Source organism: Chiloscyllium plagiosum, unplaced genomic scaffold, assembly GCF_037043375.1.
Source record: "Chiloscyllium plagiosum isolate Xiang-an unplaced genomic scaffold, Cpla_swu_hap1 HiC_scaffold_3, whole genome shotgun sequence".
Taxonomy (NCBI): Eukaryota; Metazoa; Chordata; class Chondrichthyes; order Orectolobiformes; family Hemiscylliidae; genus Chiloscyllium; species Chiloscyllium plagiosum.
Genome location: NW_028270141.1, coordinates 4,063,032 through 4,082,461, shown reverse-complemented (window position 1 = coordinate 4,082,461; position 19,430 = coordinate 4,063,032). Strand labels below are relative to the sequence as shown.

General features: G+C 41.3%; 1 protein-coding gene across 5 annotated transcripts in view; it reads left to right on the top strand.

Annotated features, from left to right (window-relative positions):
- Positions 1 to 19,430, top strand: part of otofa (otoferlin a) — a 436,145-nt gene that overhangs the window by 387,606 nt on the left and 29,109 nt on the right. For all 5 annotated transcript variants that reach the window (XM_087977131.1, XM_087977125.1, XM_087977118.1 and 2 more), the window contains 4 exons: positions 7,981 to 8,141; positions 9,713 to 9,855; positions 11,255 to 11,343; positions 14,732 to 14,830. In XM_087977131.1, the coding sequence (XP_087833257.1) occupies positions 7,981 to 8,141; positions 9,713 to 9,855; positions 11,255 to 11,343; positions 14,732 to 14,830 (492 nt within the window). The remainder of the gene's footprint in view (positions 1 to 7,980; positions 8,142 to 9,712; positions 9,856 to 11,254; positions 11,344 to 14,731; positions 14,831 to 19,430) is intronic.

Below are 19,430 nucleotides of genomic sequence, written 5' to 3'. Positions count from 1 at the left end.
AGAAATGGTCAATGAATGAGCTCCTACAACCATCTGGGGTAGAGAATTCAAAAGGTTCACAACCTTCAGAATGAAAAATTCTTCCTCATCTCAACCTTATAAATTAGTCCTTATCCTGAGACTATGTCACCTGCTTTTAGACTAACCAGGCAGGGGCAACATCTTATCTACATCCACCCTGTCAATCCCTGTAAGAATTTTTTTAAGTTTCAAAGAGACCACTATCTCATTCTTTGAACATCTAAGGAATATGGACCCTCCTCATAAGACATTCTCACTATCTCATGGATTAATTCAATGAATCTCCATTGCACTCCCTCTAGGGCAAGTATATCTCTCCTTAGGTGAGGGACCAAAACTATATGCAATATTTTGGGTGAGATCTCACCAAAGCAGTAAGACGTCTTCATCCATGTACTCAGATCCCATTCAGTTGAAAGCCGACATCCTTTTGCCTTCCTGGTTGTTTGCTGCAGTTGGACACTAACACTGCCCAACTTCTCACTATTTAAGAAACAGTCTGCCTTCCTGTTCAATCTACTTCACACCCTTCCCATTCTATTCCAGTAGACTTGTACCAGCTGTTCACATAGCTGTACAAGCCCTCTTGAAGCCCTTGGATCTTATAACTGATCTTCCACTCAATTTGGTAAAATCAGCAAAGTTGGAAATATTACAATTTAGTCCCCACATCCAAATATTTTATATAAATTGCAAACAGTTGGGGGTCTAGTACTGACCATTGAATACTCCCATTCATAACAGTCTACCATCCTGAGAATGATCCATTTATTCTTACCTGAGAGTGTGGTACTGGAAAAACACAACAGGTCGGGCAGCATCTGAGGAGCAGGAGAATTGACATTTCAGGCATACGTCCTTCATCAGGAATGAGGCTCATTCTTGATGAAAGGCTCTTGCCTGAAACGTTTATCCTCCTGCTTCTCGGACGCTGCCTGACCTGCTGTGCTTTTCCAGTACCACACTCTCGACTCTGATCTCCAGCATCTGCAGTCCTCACTTTCTCCCATTCATTCTTACAGTCTGCTTTTGGTCTGTTAAGTAATTCTCAACCCACACTGGTATGTTCCTAATCCCACGTGCTCTAATTTTATTTACTAACCTCTTGTGTGGGACCTTCTGGAAAGCCTTCTCAAAATCAAATGGACCACATCCACTGATTCTCCTTTATCAACCCTCCACATAATTTATTTAATATCTTCCAACTTTGTCAAACACCATCTCCTTTCCACAAATCAATGTTGACTTTGATCAATTTTACCATTCTTTTTGAAAATTCCAGTTATCCCATTTTTTAATTGTAGATTCTAATATTTTCTCTAATACAGATATTAAAGTAATAGATTAGCAGTTCTTCATTCACCCTCTTCCTCTTTTCTTTTGTTTAATATATTTTTATTAAAAAAGGAAAAAAAATTCTTTTGAATATTACAACAAATACAAAACCAAACAATTCAAACCAATATTAAAAAACAAACCTGCTAATTACATAAATAAATAATAACTAATAACTAAGCTAAAAAGGAAAAGCTTAACAACAATAATAATGATAATTACTATAACACAGTGGAGCAAAACAAAGCAATAGCCCTCGATCATCGAGTGCATAAATTTATACATATTCAAACGTTTGTCGTTCCTCCCCTCTGGATACCAGATGTATTACATAGAACTGCCTGGGCTAAATAGAGGCTCTTATTAGTATGGCGGACAAATCTGTATCCATTTGGTCCAAAGAGGGCTGCCACGTCTTATAGAAATTCTCAGTTTTATGGTGCACCATACACGTAAGAAAGTCCAAGGGGAATGTGCTCAACGACTAGCTTACACCAGCCCGCCAGCCCCAGGGTGTTATCCGACACTCACCCTAATAGAATGTTCTTTCTGGCACAAAAAGTGAGGACACCGAAAAGCCTTTTTTTGTGTGCATCAAATGAAAGTGAATTAATAAGGCGAAGGAGAAGAGACACCAGGTCCATCTCCACCTCCGTTCCCAAGGCCTTCTCTGTTTTACCTACCACAGCGCTCCAGTATGCCTACAATCTGTGACAGGACCAAAGACAATGAGTAAGCGTGCCCACGCTCACTTTACATTGAGGACACATTGGAGATGCTCCCACTTTAAATTTAGCAAGGAAGGCTGGGACACATGGACCCTGTGGAGAATCTTCAATTGCAAAGGGTGGGTCCTGTTGCAAATCGAGATCCTTCTTGCATTTTCCCAGATATTCTCCCATATTTCAGAGAGATCTCAACATCCAACTCCTTCTCCCATATCTTACAGAGCCATTCAGTCTCATCCAAGGGACCCTCACCCAGTAGATGATAAGCGTTACTAATAGATAATGTGTCCTCAGCACTCAGCACCCTCTTCTCCATGTCGGACCTATAAGAATCAGTTAGAAGTGTATGAAGTTTCTAATTTGAAAGAAACAAAAGAGATCCATACTGGGCAATTCATATTTCCGAACCAACTGGTCAAAGGACATCAATTTATACTTTCAAATAAATCACACAGGCAAGACACGCCCATAGCTGGCCATAGTTTAAACCCAGAGTCCATCATCCCTGGCTGAAAGCCCAGCATACCAACTATGGTATGTTTTGGCAATGTTATCCTCACCCCATGCATTGTCCTCCATGCTTTGACAGTATTGATGACTATTAGGCTATGGCAATATTCCTTAACTGTTCCTATTTTGTCTAAGAACAGCAGGCTAATAAGGGGGCATCTCACCTGAAATGCTTCAGTGTCCACTCAAAGTGAGTGAGGGTTCCCCGGGCCCAATCATTCATATAAGACAGCAACGAGCTTAACTGATAGTTTCTGATACCTGGGAGGCCCACACCTCTCAGTCTGTAAGGGAACTGCAATTTAGTCAATTTAATTAGGGGCCACTTGCAATATCAGATAAAAGTCCTAAACCAGCCATTCAGCCTTCTAAATATTTGCTTCGTAAAAAGCGGAGGATACATTCACATCAGATACAACAGACCTAGCCCAATGTTCATGTTAATGAGAGCTATCCACCCGAACCAAGAGATCAGAAGCACCTCCCGTCTACGAAGGTCCTGCTTGATTCCATCGAATAAATGGGTAAAATTGGTTTTAAATAGCTGATCAAAAATGGGAATAATAAATATACCTAAATACAGAGAGCCCTCCTATCTAAAGCGGAACTGAGATCCGCCCTCAGGATCAGGCAGTCTTGGGAGACCACCCTTGGGCATGGCCTCTGACTTCGCAAAATTGATCTTATAATCTGAGGGGCCACCAAATAAATTGATGCATTGTATCAGATGGGGCACTGAGACTGCTGGGTTTGATAAGAAGACAAGAACGGTCATCTGCATACAGTGTGATCCTATGTGACTTCTACCCCACTTCTGGAGCGGTTATATTGGGATCCCTGTGTATTGCCTCCGCCAGCAGGTCAATCGCCAATATGAAAAGCAATGGTGACAAGGGACAGCCCTATCAACTGTCCCTACAAATATTAAAATTGCTTGATCATGCACCATTGGTGAGGACCATGGCAAGAGGGTCACTATACAAAACCACCATCCACCTGATGAAGGTCTCTCCCAGGCCAAACCGCTTCAGAGTATGATAAAGATAAGGCCACTCGACCCAGTCAAATGCCTTTACCACCGCTAGGGAGATCACCAATCCCTGTACCGATCGTTGTTGACGTACTTGGATCATGTTATGTAATCACCTGACATTATCCGTCAATCTGCGACCTTTAATGAACCCTGTCTGATCCTCCTTAATGATGGAAGGCAGTACAGTTTCTAGCCTTAATGCCAGAGTCTTGGATAGGATTTTGAAGTCGACATTCAGGAGTGAGATGGGTCTATTGGAAACACAGTTCTCTGGGGCCTTCCCTTTTTTAAGAATGAGAGAGATGTTCACCTCTCTTAGAGATGGTGGGAGGAGGCTACGACTGTGTGAGTCATTAAACATTCTAAGCATCAGCCCTGACAATATACTTATGAATTCCTTCTAGAGCTCACTGGGAATTATGTCAGGACCCAGCGCCTTCCCATCCTGGAGCTGCCTCACAGCCTCCTGCACCTCTCACTCTGACAGTGGGGCATTGAGGAGAGACTCTTGTTCAGGGGTCACTCCTGGAAGGTCCAAATTCTTAAAAAAAAAGATTCCATCCTAACCCGCCCACTCTCACAGCTTTCAGCTTGGTATAGTTCAGAGTAAAATTTCCAGAATGCTGCATTAGTCCTTTTAGAATCATAGGTCCAATTGCCAGCGTCCTCCCTGATCGAGGTAATGGTTTGGGGCGGGGTCACTCCTTTTCCTAGCAAGGTATGCGAGGTACTTGCCCGGCTTATCCCCATGCTCAAACAGCCTTTGACTTACAAATGTAAACTCCCTCTTGGCTGTCCGTGTGAGCGTGCAGTTCAGTGTAGACCAAAGCGCTGTGATCCTCTGCAGTTTAACCAGTGAGGGCCTGTCAAAGTTAGCCTTTACAGCTACTTTCAGACGCATCTCGAGCAAGTGTTGCTGCTCACCCATCTGTCGCTTCTTACTGGCTGAATCAGAAATAACCAACCCCCTGGCTTAGGTTTTAGCTGTTTCCCAAAGAATGGATAGGCTTTTGGGTGAGCCTGAATTCATATCTAAAAAAGCCCTGAACTCAGTAGGAAAGAATTCAATAATCTTGCTATCCTTGAGGATGAAGGGGTCCAGACACCAGTGCCTCGAGCCTAACACCATATCCTTACTCTTAACCATTGAATACACTGGGCCGTGATCAGATGTAGTGATATTGCCAATTGTACATAACACCACCGAGCCCAGATGTGCTGCGGGGGTCAATCCTGGTATGGCATTTACGTGGGTTCAAAAAGAACATGAAGTCCCTGCTAGTAAGGTGAAGGTGCCTCCAAACACCTACCAACCCCAATTCAACACACAGATCCCTTAATTGTTTAGATCGCAAAGAAGATATCAGTGGGCCTTTGGGCAATCTGTCTACTGTAGGGTGGACAGTATGAGACAACTCAAATCCCCTCCTATGATAATATGTTGAGGTGCAAGGTTAACCAATCTAGAAAATGTATCTGTCAAGAATTTAAGGGGGTGAGCTGGGGGACAGTAAACATTTAAGATCCCGTATTCTTGCCCATGTGTCAAATTTTAAGGATTACAAATCTCCTGTGTGTGTCTTTAATGCATTCTAATAACTTAAATGGGAGATTCTTTCCTACAAAATGGCCACCTCTCTACCCCTCATATTGTAAGATGAAAAATAAACCCGGTCATACCCATTCTGTTGCAGCTTCAAATGCTCTGCGTCATCCAAGTGTGTTTCTTGTAATAAGGCAACATCCACCCTCTCCCTTTTAAGGTGGAAAGTACCTTCTTCCTCTTGACAGGTGAATGACTCCCCTTAAAATTCCAGATGAACCACTTAAACACATCCTTAACCATAACTTCTATAGCACCATTTAGAGAGGCGGAACTCAAACTACAGATCACTGAGCTTTAATGCAAAAGAATCCACAAAACCCCAAAACTACACAGACTAAAATAACTACAGCCAACAAATCTACAAAACTTACAAAAACTCTGTACAGCAAAAACTGAAAAACAAAAATCGCCAAAGGCACTGATTGGAGAAATTCACCCCCTATTCAAAGGGGGTACCCACACATCCTACAATCCTACTAACCATCCCAACCATCCTCTCAACTCCTACCAGCTAGGGTCGCACCACATACACCGACCACCCGGTAAAGAAAAAAAACACTGAAGAGCAAGGTTAGTATGATAAACAAGTAAACTAAAATATGTCATCCATCCCTTAACATAACTTAGAGATTAAAGATAAATACTCTATCCATCTTGGACATCATTTCACACAATGTATTACCAAAACGGAGACTTCACCATGTCCTTCTTAAAGAAGTACAAACCCGAACAGCTCTGTCCTCTACACCTACTCGGCCGTTCGACTCCAGTCAACGTGTCCAGTAAGCTCTTTGCTTTTTTTGGCACGTCGAACAAATGTATGGATCCATTATGATTGATCCAAAGCACCGCTGAATATCTTAAAGAATACTGGATCCCAAGTTCTCTCAATCTCCTCTTGACGCCATCATAGGACTTCATTTTCTGGACCAACACCCTCTGGTCCCTCCCCTGGGCTCTAGAGGCTTCCATGACCCTCTGCTTGTCTTTGTAATAATGGAACTTTACCAGGACAGGGCGTAGATGCTGATCCATACCTGGCTTTGTGCCACAATCCGGTGAGCTCTTTCAATTGTTATCCTTCCCTTCTCAACCACCAAACCAAGTAAGTCCAGGAACCACTTCTCGAAGAACTCCGTTCCCTCTGATCTTTCTTCTGCTCCTGTTTTTGAGATTGTCTACCAGATCCAACAGACCCTGGACCTATGTTTCCAGGGCTTCAATCCAGCTCTTGGAGGAGTCAGTCTCTGCGTCTACCCCTGCAGCTCGGCGTTCGAGCTCATCAGTCCTTTTTCCCAGGTCTTGCAGCATAGCAGATACAGGAACCAGCTTCTCCTCATTTTTTTCCTGGATCTGCCTTCCCAGGACCTCATAGGATTTGGCCAGCTCCTCAACCAGGGTCTGGTGAGTAAGCAGGCCCAGGGCCTATGAGTTCTTTGATCTCCCTACTACTATTAGGAAGTTTGTAGAAAACCCCAATGAGGTGGCTGCTCCCTTGGTATTCCTTTCTTTGGCATTCTCCAGCTGCAAGGTCAAAGGTAAGTAGTTCTTTTTCAGGTTTCTAGCTCCTTTATTGTGTTTTTACTCACAGTAAAGTGTTTGGGATGGGTTCAGCCTCTGTCAGGTCAGTGTTGCAGAGTGGAGCACAGTAAACGCGATTCTAACAGGACGCCGACGCCACCATCTTGGATTCCACCCCCCCCCCTCCCCACTTTCTTAAATCATGGGGTTACATTTAACACTTACCAGTCTTCAGGAACTCACGAAAAGATAACCACCAATGCATCTACTACCTTGGTAGCCACCTCCTTCAACATTCTGGGATGAAGTCAACTTGGTCTAATCTAATCCCATTAATATCTGCCAGCATTAAAGTTTGGATTAGATAGGTGGGCAAAGGAAAGGAGTTGAAGAGTTTGGGGAGCAGGTGGATAAACATGATTGAAGCAGTTTTCTTGCCTCGAGAGTATAAACAGGCATGGACTATTTTGTTGTTTCTTGTGATATGGGCATCACTGACAAGGCCTGCATCAGAATTGCCCTTGAACTGAGCGGCTTATTAGGCAATTTCAGACGGTAGTTAAGAGCTAGCCATATTGCTTTGGATCTGGAGTCATGTGTAATCTGGACAGCAAATTTCCTTCTCCAAATGAACCATAACAATCATGGTGACTAAGACTGAAACTAATTGTCAATGCCAGATTTTTTTTCACTGAATTTAAAGTTCATCAGCTACTGAGGTGAGATTTGAACCTGCACCCCTTAAGCCACTGTACATTACCACTGTACCACCATCTTATTTGGGCTTGGAATATGGCAACCGCTTCAAGGACTTTGGAGAGAAAAAGCGGGTTAGAGTTGGGGCAGTGGTTTGTAAGGATGACTGGGTCAAGAACTGTACTTTTGATGATAAGGTTGATGATGACAGATTTACAAGGGAGAGCATAGGACCAGAAGAGAGAGAGAGAGCTGTTAACAAGATTGCTTAACTTGGAAACCAGGAGGGCAAGTTGGGTCATCAAAGGTTTTTTGGAATAGTACTGAGGGAGCAGAAGAAACCCCTCACAGAGAGTCAATCTCACACCAATATTAAATAAGGCCAACGTAAGGAATACTTAATGAACTATAGAGGACCTCTAAAATATACCATTGTGGTAAGAATCTTGTTTTCATCTGGACACTTTCTGTAGCTGTTGGATACCAAGCTGGGGGTGTAATGTTTAACGGTGTGCTTTTCCTATACACAGTCATGGCTACAATATGTGGAGAGATCCTGTGAAACCAACCCAGCTACTGACCAAACTCTGCAAAGAAAACAAAATAGATGGACCTCACTTTGGACCAGGAGGGAGAGTGAAGGTTGCTAACAGAGTCTTTACTGGACCAACAGAGATTGAGGATGAAAACGGTATGAAAACAAGATCATTTAACCACTATCAACTATCAAGGCCCCTTTTGTTCCGTTCCTTGCCCCACATTCCCCAGATTCTGCCATTGTTTAAAAAATGTCCATCTCCCAATGTCTTCCAGTTTCATCAATTTGAAACACTGGGTAGCAATGACTGATCAGGCACTCGATCCAATATTGGAAAGAAATGTATCCTGCTGGCCCCCTGCATTGGCTGCCAGCACTTTGCTCTGCATTTTATGACCAGCAGCCAATTAAATAGCTGCCACCCTGTTCTGTGGAGTAGGAGCTCAGTGGTGCCCCCAGAAGCAGTGGTCACTGAAGACTGATTGCATTCAGCAGGTGGGAAAAATAATTCAAAACTCAAGGAGCTCAGAGCCCAAGGGGAAATCCCCCTGGAAAGTCATTGGGTCTGCGGCAGTATATTTTCCTTCCTATGACTACCTCTTAATCTCTAATACTACATTGGTTTTGCTCATGCTGGATATCGGGTCCTTTGTCCTGGTGAGTTGTTGTCTGAGAGTGGCTGTTGGTTTGTGTGCTGTTATGAGTCCTAGTGGTCTAGGAAGAAAAACATCTATACAATGTATTCGCCAAAAACAGATACCCACCAATTTCATCAACAGATGCCTAAGGGAAAGACAACAGAATGAGGACATGCCAGAACCCAAAGGACTAGCCACACTACCATACATCAAAAACATTTCTGAACTGACAGCCAGACTACTGCGACCACTAGGACTCATAACAGCACACAAACCAACAGCCACCCTCAGACAACAACTCACCAGGACGAAGAACCCGATACCCAGCATGAGCAAAACCAATGTAGTGTACAAAATCCCATGCAAGGACTGCACAAAACACTACATAGGACAAACAGGAAGACAGCTAACAATCCGCATCCATGAACACCAACTAGCCACGAAACGACATGACCAGCTATCCTTAGTAGCCACACACTCAGATGACAAGCAACATGAGTCCGACTGGGACAACACTACTATTATAGGACAAGCCAAACAGAGAACAGCCAGGGAATTCCTAGAGGCATGGCATTCATCCACAGATTCAATCAATAAGCACATTGACCTGGACCCAATATACCGGCCACTGCAGTGGACAGCTGGAACTGACAACCGGAAGTGGCAGGTACAAATCACTATAAATGCCGGAGGAAACATCACAGAAGCGCTTCACAGGAGGCTCCCAAGCACTGAGGATGTCACCTAGACAGGGGACGAAACGTCTGCAACACAAATTCCCAGCTCGGCGAACAGAAACCACATCAACGAGCACCCGAGCTACAAATCTTCTCCCAAACTTAGATTATTATGAATTAAGGATGGAAAAGTGTACATATCCCAGGTCCTGTGTTTTATCCTGTTTGTACAAGTAAACTTGCTTTCATTTATTTTTTCAAAAATATGTTTCAACAGATGTTCACTGTCCCTAAATGCTTAGAAGCTGATGGAAAAGCTCTTCACCAGCTCTGCAGTGTCAGAAACTGATTCCTGAAGAATATTCAGAAGTGACATTTGGAACTGACCTCTTTCCTTTCTCTTAATCAGGTGTAAAGAAAGAGACTGATGAACACTTGTCCCTCATTGTTCTCCATCACTGGGAGGAGGTGCCACGAGTGGGCTGCAGGTTGGTTCCTGAACATGTGGAGACCAGACCGCTGCTAAACCCTGAGAAACCAGGCATTGAGCAGGTACGGAAAACAGGACACAAGGGTGGTGTCGATTTTCAAAAAAAACTATGTGGTCTTGTCTTCAAAGATCTGCAGGTTAGGGTGGATTGGCCATGCTAACACCCCATAGTACCCAGGGATGTGCAGGCTAGGTGGATTGGCCATGAGAAATGCAGGGTTACAGGGATAGAGTAGGAGCTGGGTCTGGGTGGGATGCTCTTTGAATGATCAGTGTGAACTCGATGGGTTGAATGGCCAGCTTTCATACTGTAGAGATTCTATGATTCTGCAAGAGTGCTAACCAGAAAAAAATGGAGGACTGTCGTATCTAACTTTCTAATTAGAATGGGCAGGAAACTTGTAAACAGCATTCACTCAAATAGAAACTCTAAACTGGCAAAATTCTATCAGGAACATGGATAATATAACAGAGTTTGAATTTGATTTTTATTAAGGCCCAATTTCAGTTCAGATTTTCAGAAATGTAGACATAGCAAGAAACCTGACTGATCTAAACATTATGTTTGATCGATTCCAGAGAAAATATTGCTTTCAAAGCATTTCTGAACTCAGCCAATACTTGATATGATTGCAAACTAAATATCAAAAATAACACCATGGAAATAGTTCTACAAGCTTTAGACTAAAGATCAAAATGACAATGTTTTGGTCATGTCCTGATAGAAAGTTACTGGGCACAACCATGACGAACCAACCATCTGACTTCTGTTATCTAGGTATTGGGAGGTCCTTCGACTGAACTCTGTATTAAGTAGCAATGTACTGATAGACATGAATATTCTTCAAAATGCTGAGCTCCACACTGTCCTACCTAACCCCACTATGAAGTGGAAATGAAAGGTATAGAGTATTACAGTGCACAATTATCAAATAATAAGTAATAAAAATAATTAGTTCTAGAACTTGACATTTCATTAGTGTTTTGGGAATTTGGTAGGATCCAGCTGAAGTCATAGAAGACAAAGGAAGATAGAATACATTGATGGTTACGAAGAATTTTCCCTGAAAACAGTTCAAATCTACTCTGTACCTTCCTAATTTATGGATTCTGCTGATGTTATCTGAAAATAACTTAAGCTGCTCTACAAAGTAGGCAACCAATACAGTGGGTGGGTCCATCCTGACTACAATTTGTGCTTCTGGCCTGAGTAGAGAAGCCACTGTCACGTTCCTGTCAGCTGGGGACAATTGGAAGAGGACCTTGGGACCAGAAGAGGTCTCTGCTGTTGGCTGAGAAGCAGAAGTATGTAGCCACACCTCTGCCACCACAGGTCCCACTTCCCTAATGCAGGGCTGCTGCCAAACCCCATCCCAAGCCCAGAGATTTTAATCCGCATTTTGAAGTTGACAGACTACTACAAATAAATTATCTGAAATTCTCTTTCTTCATAATTTCCAGGGTCGCATTGAATTGTTCGTTGACATGTTTCCAAAGGATATGCCTGCACCAGGAGCACCAATTGATATATCACCACGGAAACCAAAGAAGTAAATTATTCTCATTATTAAGGATGAGAACTATAGCAAATTTAACTTAATAGAGCTGGTCTGATAATGCATATTTCACATTAATGTATTGTTATAATCTTCTTTTATTGTTTTTTTTCTGAAGTAATAACCATTTAGAAAACCCTCAAAGTAACTTGAACAATAGGTAAGGTGACATCAATACAATCACATTCTTGCACCAAACAGGTCAGGCCATGATAGACCCTGCTCAGAAGCTAGTTTCTCTCCAGAGAAAGGAAATCCATTAAAACAAAAAAAGAACTGTGGATGCTGGAAACCTGAAACAAAAACACGGAGTGCGGGAGAAACTCAACAGATCCCACTGTATCAGTAAAGAGAGAAATGGAGTTATTGCTTTGGTCACCGCATGCAAAACATTAACGCTGCTTTCTGTCCACAGATGCTGCTGGACGTGCTGAGTTTCTCCAGCACTTTGTCTTTTGTGAGGAAATGCAGTAATTGGAGAAGGGGTAAAGCTCCCTTTCACAACACTTCTGATTGTTTTTCTGAAATATGTTCCTCTTTTGATTTCAATCCAATATTGCAGAGGTTTCATCCAGTTTGTATTTTCTGATGAGACCTTTCATTAATTTTGATTTTGGTAATCAAACTTAACAAATGTGAATTGCTTTTTTTTTGGTGGTTTTGTTTGGTTTCTACTAGCTACTCTCTCTTCTTTTCTCACATAACTAGTTTGAATCTAAATCTCACACACCCAAAAATCAGTTGCCTAGATTCGGGATGTGGCTCAGTGGTTAGCACTGCTGCAGAACAGCACCAGGGTCCCAGGCTAGAGCCTTGGGCGACTGTCTGTGTGGAGGTGGCACACTCTGCCCATGTCTGTTTGGGCTTCTTCCAGGTGCTCTGGTTTTGTCCCACAGTCCAAAGATGTGCAGATTAGGTGGAATGGCCATGCTAAATTTCCCATGGTGCCTGGGGATGTCTAGGCTTGGTGGGTTAGCCATGGAGAATGTGGAGTTACAGAGATCAGATGGGATGCTGTTTGGAAAGTTGGTGTGGACTTGATGGCTCGAATGGCCTGCTTCCACACTGCAGGAATTCTAGGAATATGTGTGTATTCCTTGCCTTTTTAATTTAAATTAACTAACTCAGATTTTTGACACTTTTTACGTAAATGACAATGTTTAGTGTTTCAAAAAAAATTCCTGACAGAACATGCAGAATAGTTTGGCATGACCTATAGAATATTTTGCTCTGAACTGTGCTCATTTTAGCTGTCTTGTGCATACTCCCAACAACAGCTGTACACATAGCAACTAAGGCCGTGAGTGTCAAAAATACAGTTAATAGTGTTACATTTCCATTTTCTGATTATCTAGTGGAAAGAAAAGATCTGATATCAAGATGGTCTATGATGAAACCAAAAGAGAAAATGCTGGAAAATTTCAGCAGGTCTGGCAGCATCTGTAAGGAGAGAAAAGAGCTGACGTTTCGAGTCTAACTCTTTCTCTTGCTCCCCACTCTCTCATCACCTTTTTATCTCCTCTTCCCCCTTTGCTACCCTTCTCCCCTGTTTTCCATTTTGCCTCTGCTTCATCCCTTCCCCCCCATCCCCCACATATTTTGTCACACAGCACTAGCTTCAGCCTTGGTCATTCACAGCTCCTAATCTCCCTATAATCTCTCTGTGCATTATCACCTCTTTATTGCTACCTTTGCTTCTGGACCCACGACTCACCTTCTCTCAGCCTCGTTTAAATACCTCCCTATTTCTCCCCTTTTTTTAGCTTTGACAAATGGTCAGTTAGACTAGAAACATCAGCTCTTTTCTCTCCTTACAGATGCTGCAAGACCTGCTGAGATTTTCCAGCATTTTCTCTTTTGGTTTCAGATTCCACCATCCACAGTAATTTGCTTTTAACCATGGTCTATGAATGATATGCAACCACAATCCTTGACTATCCATTTTAGAGTGAAGATGGGAACTGATGTGTTGCTGTAGAATATTCTAGCTTTTAGCTTTAAGAATTTAAAAGCAATGACACCAGATTCTACACGTTTAACAGTAGTTAAACAGCTGAAATTAAACTTTCAACCAGCAGTGTGTTGGACCCAATCTACTGCAAACTACAAACAGGGCCTCTGAGACTAATTTTGCAGTTTTTTAAATGCAGTAATCATAACACAAATCCTTAAAGAACAATCCTTTTGATGTACTATCTTAGGAACTCTCAACTGGTAGTGGGTGACAGCGGGTTGGTAAGGAATACAGTTCAGTGTCCATTCTGTTGTAATAATCAGCGGAATGAAATTAATTACAGACTATGACAATTAAATATAAATTTCTACAGTGGGCTTTGCATTATATAGAATATTGACTTTCCAGGAATTTGGAAATGTCTGTTGTCCACTAGGATTGATAAACTTCAATGATCACTCATTTCCTCCATATCTTTCCTTATGGTCTGAGCTGTCTTAAGATATTTCTTAGTACTTGTAGACAGTGCAGTTGAACTCCATCTCAAAAATGTGTAGTCGACCACTGAAGGGGCCTAGCAAAAAAAGCTGAACTTTGTGCCAATTGGGTAGCAAATACCTCCATTCTGATAGTAACCCATATTCAGTAGCTGTCTCATTCAATCATTATTCATATATTTTAAAACTATAGCTCTACTCACTCCTCAGTAATTTTGTTTGTAGTTGCAGCATGGATACATCTCTTTGCGTATCATTTCTAAAATAAATGGAAATATAATATTTTAACTTTCCAGGTATTGAAGTAGTGTGAAGATTATTTTTCAAGCAATATGGATAATCGCTGCTCTCTGATTCCTGACTGTACCTTTATTGCTTAAATCAAGTATCATTTCTTTTTTTATCACAATCCACACTCACCAATCAATAAAACAAGTCTGGGAACTTAACTTTCCTCTTTATTGATTGGCTTGCTGTGGTCACTGCTGAAAATTGAAGTCATTACAATGTTAAAGTCAAAAGTCAGTGCTTCAATTTTGACATAACTAAAATCACCAACTAAACAAATCCTCATGACTGGATTGTTGGTAGTTTGTTGTGCCTTTTTATTTGACATATTGTCCTGTTGTTGTGAAGTCCAATAAGCACAATGGTAATGGCGACATGAATTCAACAACAAAAAAATGTTTTCAGGGCACTTAAATAACATCTTTGCAAGACACCCTGCTTAAGTTTTACAATTCCTTCCTTGTCCCGTTGTTTATTACTTTACAAGTAATCCATCAGTATGTCTCTGATTGGTCTTGATTGGAATCTCTCCTGTGTGTGGAAAGTTAACACTGATCAGAAGGAATGCAACAGGTAGGTGTGTTGTGCATTTAACATATTTTCTTCCTCAGCATCTCACCCTATCTTCCTTCCTTCCTGCCAGATATGAGCTTAGAGTGATAGTTTGGAATACTGATGAGGTTATCTTGGAAGACGATGATTACTTCACTGGAGAGAAATCTAGTGACATTTTTGTCAGGGGGTATGTACAACTGTGTGACCTGTGTTGGGATTGTGAAGTGCTTTTTTTTCTAATTCCTCTTTGTTTGTTGCTTTTGTTGTTAACCAGTTATGAACTGCGTGTTATTATTTGGAACACTGATGACGTTGTTCTTGAAGATGATGCTTTCATGACAGGAGAGAAGATGTCAGACATCTATGTGAGGGGGTAATGATACCATTGCACGGCTCATCCCCCTCTATGCTGAGCAATCATTCATATCTCACCATATATTTCGATAACATAGCTATTAGCAACTACATTTAACTGCATTTCAACCCTGTACCAAACGTATTTCTGGTTCCTTTCACAATTTCCTTGTAGTACAATCCAATATCTACATGAAAAACACTATTGTAACTTGCAACTTCAAAATGAAAATTCTAGTTTTTGGAATAAGTAATTGGTTTAGAAATGGAATTCAAATTTGCTGCAAAACCAACCCACCATAACCTCAAACCCTTGGAGATAAAGATGCAACAGATGTTAAGTATAAAACCATTATTTGGCTCATTTAGCCTGCAGATAACGATTGTCATCTGTCGCCTATTCATTTTAGACTTCTGGGGGTGCCATGGGGGAAATGGTTTCTCTGAACTTCCTTAGAATCATAGAGATTTGCAGTTTAGAAGGTAGCCATTGAGTTCATTATCTTTGTGTCAATCATTTGTTAGAATAGTCTAAAAAATGTCACTGACCATTTTCCCACAGCTCTGTATTGTCCAATGTTCCAAATTTTCATCTAAAAGAGAAAGAAATCCCTGCCCCATGACTTCCTGTAAGAAATTCTTCAAAAGGATTATTTCTGACACACCAATCATAAGGAACAGGAGTAGGCCATTCAGCCCCTCTAGCCTGTCCCACCATTCAATGAGGTCATGAATGATCTGTGGCCTCACTCTAACTACCTACCATATTTAATGATAAAATATGCACATTAAATGTAAACTTACGAACTGCTTTCTGATTAAAATATAAAATGAAATGGTTTTTATTGTGTTGTCTTGCCTTCATACTCTAACAATCCTCGAAATTAGGATTTTTTTCTCCCTGTATTATCTCTCCCTGTATTATCTATTGACAATTTTGAATTGATGACCCTTTGTCATTGACTCCCAAAGTAAAGGAAATCTCCGCCAAAACTAATTATAAGTTAAAAGAACATCCTCTCTCATGAAATTTTCTGTAATTCTTCCTTGTTTTCATGTGGTTCTCTCCTCATAACCACACCTGCACATTTCTGGTATCATTTGGGTGTTGTATAATTTTCAATCACAATGAACTCTAAACTGCATGCAGTGCTCCAACTTTGGTCTGATTTCTTTAGTTATTTAATTTTGAAAGCTCTCAGTTTCCCATTTATGAAGCTTAAAATATCATTTAATTCATCAAACTGCGTGCACATATTTAGGAAATTATGTATTTTCATTCAAAAACTGTTCCTCTATATGCTGTAAGGTCATTCCTCTGAGTTCACATTTCTCCTCTTTGTTTATCTTGGATGAAATGCATCACAGCACACTTTGATTTAAACTTCATTGGCTATCTGCCTATTCCACTAACTCTCATGAAATGTTTTACAGTCCTGTCCATTATTTGTGAAACTTTACAATTTTATGTCATCAGTAAATGTTCTCATTATGCCAAATCATCTACATATAACAAAAACAAAGGCAGATCTAACACCAATTCCTGCAGCATATTATTTACAACCAGTTCTTTGTTTTCTGTCTATCAACATTTTATTCATGTTCCTACATGCATCTGTATTCAACGCCTGTGTGTGTACCTAAGTTATAATTGAAGGAGAATCTTTAATTTCTCAACAGACATCAAGTGAGATTGAAGATGCCAATGAATCTGAGTATAAATTATTTTGGACTAGTACTTCAATAGCCTGCTTTGTGTCTCATTCTGTGGAACTGTAAATTATACAACCCAATAAAAGATTGACCTTCTGGCTGAGACCCTGCCCTCAAAACAAAACAATGCAATCATCGACCAGGGACTAACACCTCTTAAATGCGTAATGAATGCCAACTGGTGGAGATAAGTAGAAAGACTAATTTCACAAAATTTGAAGACCTAGAGAAAAATAATTAGTACATTTCAAGATCAATAATTCAAAAGAAATGCTAGCATTTATAATTTGACATGAACATTAATTCATCAATCTAGTTCATTTATATTAGTCACAGAGTCATAGAGATGTACAGCATGGAAACAAACCCTTCGGTCCAACTCATCCAGGCTGACCAGATATCCCAACCTAATCCAGCACCCAGCCCATGTCCCTCCAAACCCTTCCTATTCATATACCCATCCAGATGCCTTTTAAATGTTGCAATTGTACCAGCCTCCACCACTTTTATAAAGCTCTATAAGGTCACCCCTCAGCCTTCAACACTCCAGGGAAAACAGCCCCAGCCTATTCAAATAGCTCAAATCCTCCAACCCTGGCAACATCCTTGTAAATCTTTTCTAAACCCTTTCAAGTTTTACAACATCCTTCTGATTGGAAGGAGACCAAAATTGCACACAATATTCCAAAAGTGGCCTAACCAACATCATGTACAGGTGCAATATGACCTCCCAACTCTTATACTCAATGCTCTGACCAATAAAGAAAAGCATACCAAATGCCTTCTTCACTATCTATCTACCTACTTTCAAGGAGCTATCAACGTGCACTCCAAGGTCTCTTTGTTCAGCAACACTCCCTAGGACCTTACCATTAAATATGTAAGTCCTGCTAAGATTTGCTTTCCCAAAATGCAAATCTGAGGTAACCTTTTTCGCCATCCACTACACCACCAATTTTGGTGTCATCTGCAAACTTTCTAACTATACCACCTATATTCACATCCAAATCATTTATATAAATGATGAAAAGTAGTGGACCCAGCACCAATCCTTGTGGCACTCCACTGGTCACATGCCTCCAGTCTGAAAAACAACCCTCCACCACCACTCTCTGTCTTCTACCTTCAAGCCAGCTCTGTATCCAAATGGCAAGTTCTCCCTGTATTCCTAACTAGTGTCCCATGGGGAACCTTATCGAATACCTTACTGAAGTCCATACAGATCATGTCCATTGCACCTCATCAATCTTCTTTGTTACTTCTTCAAACAAACTCAATCAAGTTTGTGAGACATGATTTCCCACGCACAAAGCCATGTTGACTATCCATAATCAGTCCTTGCCTTTCCAAATACATGTACATCCTGTCCCTCAGGATTCGCTCCAACAACTTGTCCACCACCAAGGTCAGGCTCACTGGTCTATAGTTCCCTGGCTTGTCCTTACCACCCTTCTTAAACAGTGACACCACGTTAGCCAACCTCCAGTCTTTCGGCACTTCACCTGTGACTATCGATGATACAAATATCTCAGCAAGGGGCCAGCAATCACTTCTCTAGCTTCCCACAGAGTTCTATGGTACACCTGATCAGGTCCTGGGGATTTATCCACCTTTATGCATTTCAGGACATCCAGCACTTCCTCCTCTGTAATCTGGACATTTTTCAAGATGTCACCATCTAATTCCCTACAGTCTATATCTTCCGTGTCCTTTTCCACAGTAAATACTGATGCAAAGTACTCGTTTAGTATCTCCCCCATCTCCTGCGGTTCCACACAAAGGTCACCTTGCTGATCTTTGAGGGGCCCTATTCTCTCCCTAGTTACCCTTTTGTTTTTAATGTATTTGTAAAAACCCTTTGGATTCTCATTAACCCTATTGCCAAAGTTATCTCATGTCCCCGTTTTGCCCTCCTGATTTCCCCCTTAAGTATACTCATCCTGCCTTTATACTCTTCTGAGGATTCACTCGATCTATCCTGTCTATACCTGACATACATAGGAGCAGTCAATTTGTGAGCCCACTGAAGTTTTATACTAAGATTTTTTTCTTCAGGAACTTCAACTGAAATAAAGCATAGAAGCTACAGTGCATGATTTTAGCTTGTGTAACATAACATTGTCCACTATTTTGATAGTGGCATTAAAACTTTATAATATCTTACAAATATAAAGTCATGGAAATGATGAGCACAGAAACAGCCACTTTGGTCCAACTCATCCGTGCCAACCAGATATCCTAAATAAATCTAGTCTCATTTGCCAGCACTTGGCCCATATCCCTCTAAACCCTTCCTATCCACATACCCATCCAAATGCCTTTTAAATGTTGCAATTGTACCAGCCTCCACTACTTCCTCTGGCAGCTCATCCCATACATGCACCCCATTCTGCATGAAAAAGTTGCCCCTTAGGTCCCTTTTATCTTTCCCCTCTCATCCTGAACATATGCCCTCTCGTTCTGGACTCCCCCACCTCAGGGAAAGACCTTGTCTATTTATCCTATCCATGCCTCTCATGATTTTATAAACCTCTATAACTCCTAGCCTCTGACACTCCATGGAAAATAGCTCCAGCCTATTCAGCCTCTCCCTAATGAACAAAACCTCCTGGCAACATCCTTAGAAAACTTTTCTGAGCCTTTAAGTTTTGCAACGTCCTTCCTAAAGCAGGGAGATCAGAATTGAATGCTGTGTTCCAATAGTGGCTGAACCAATGATC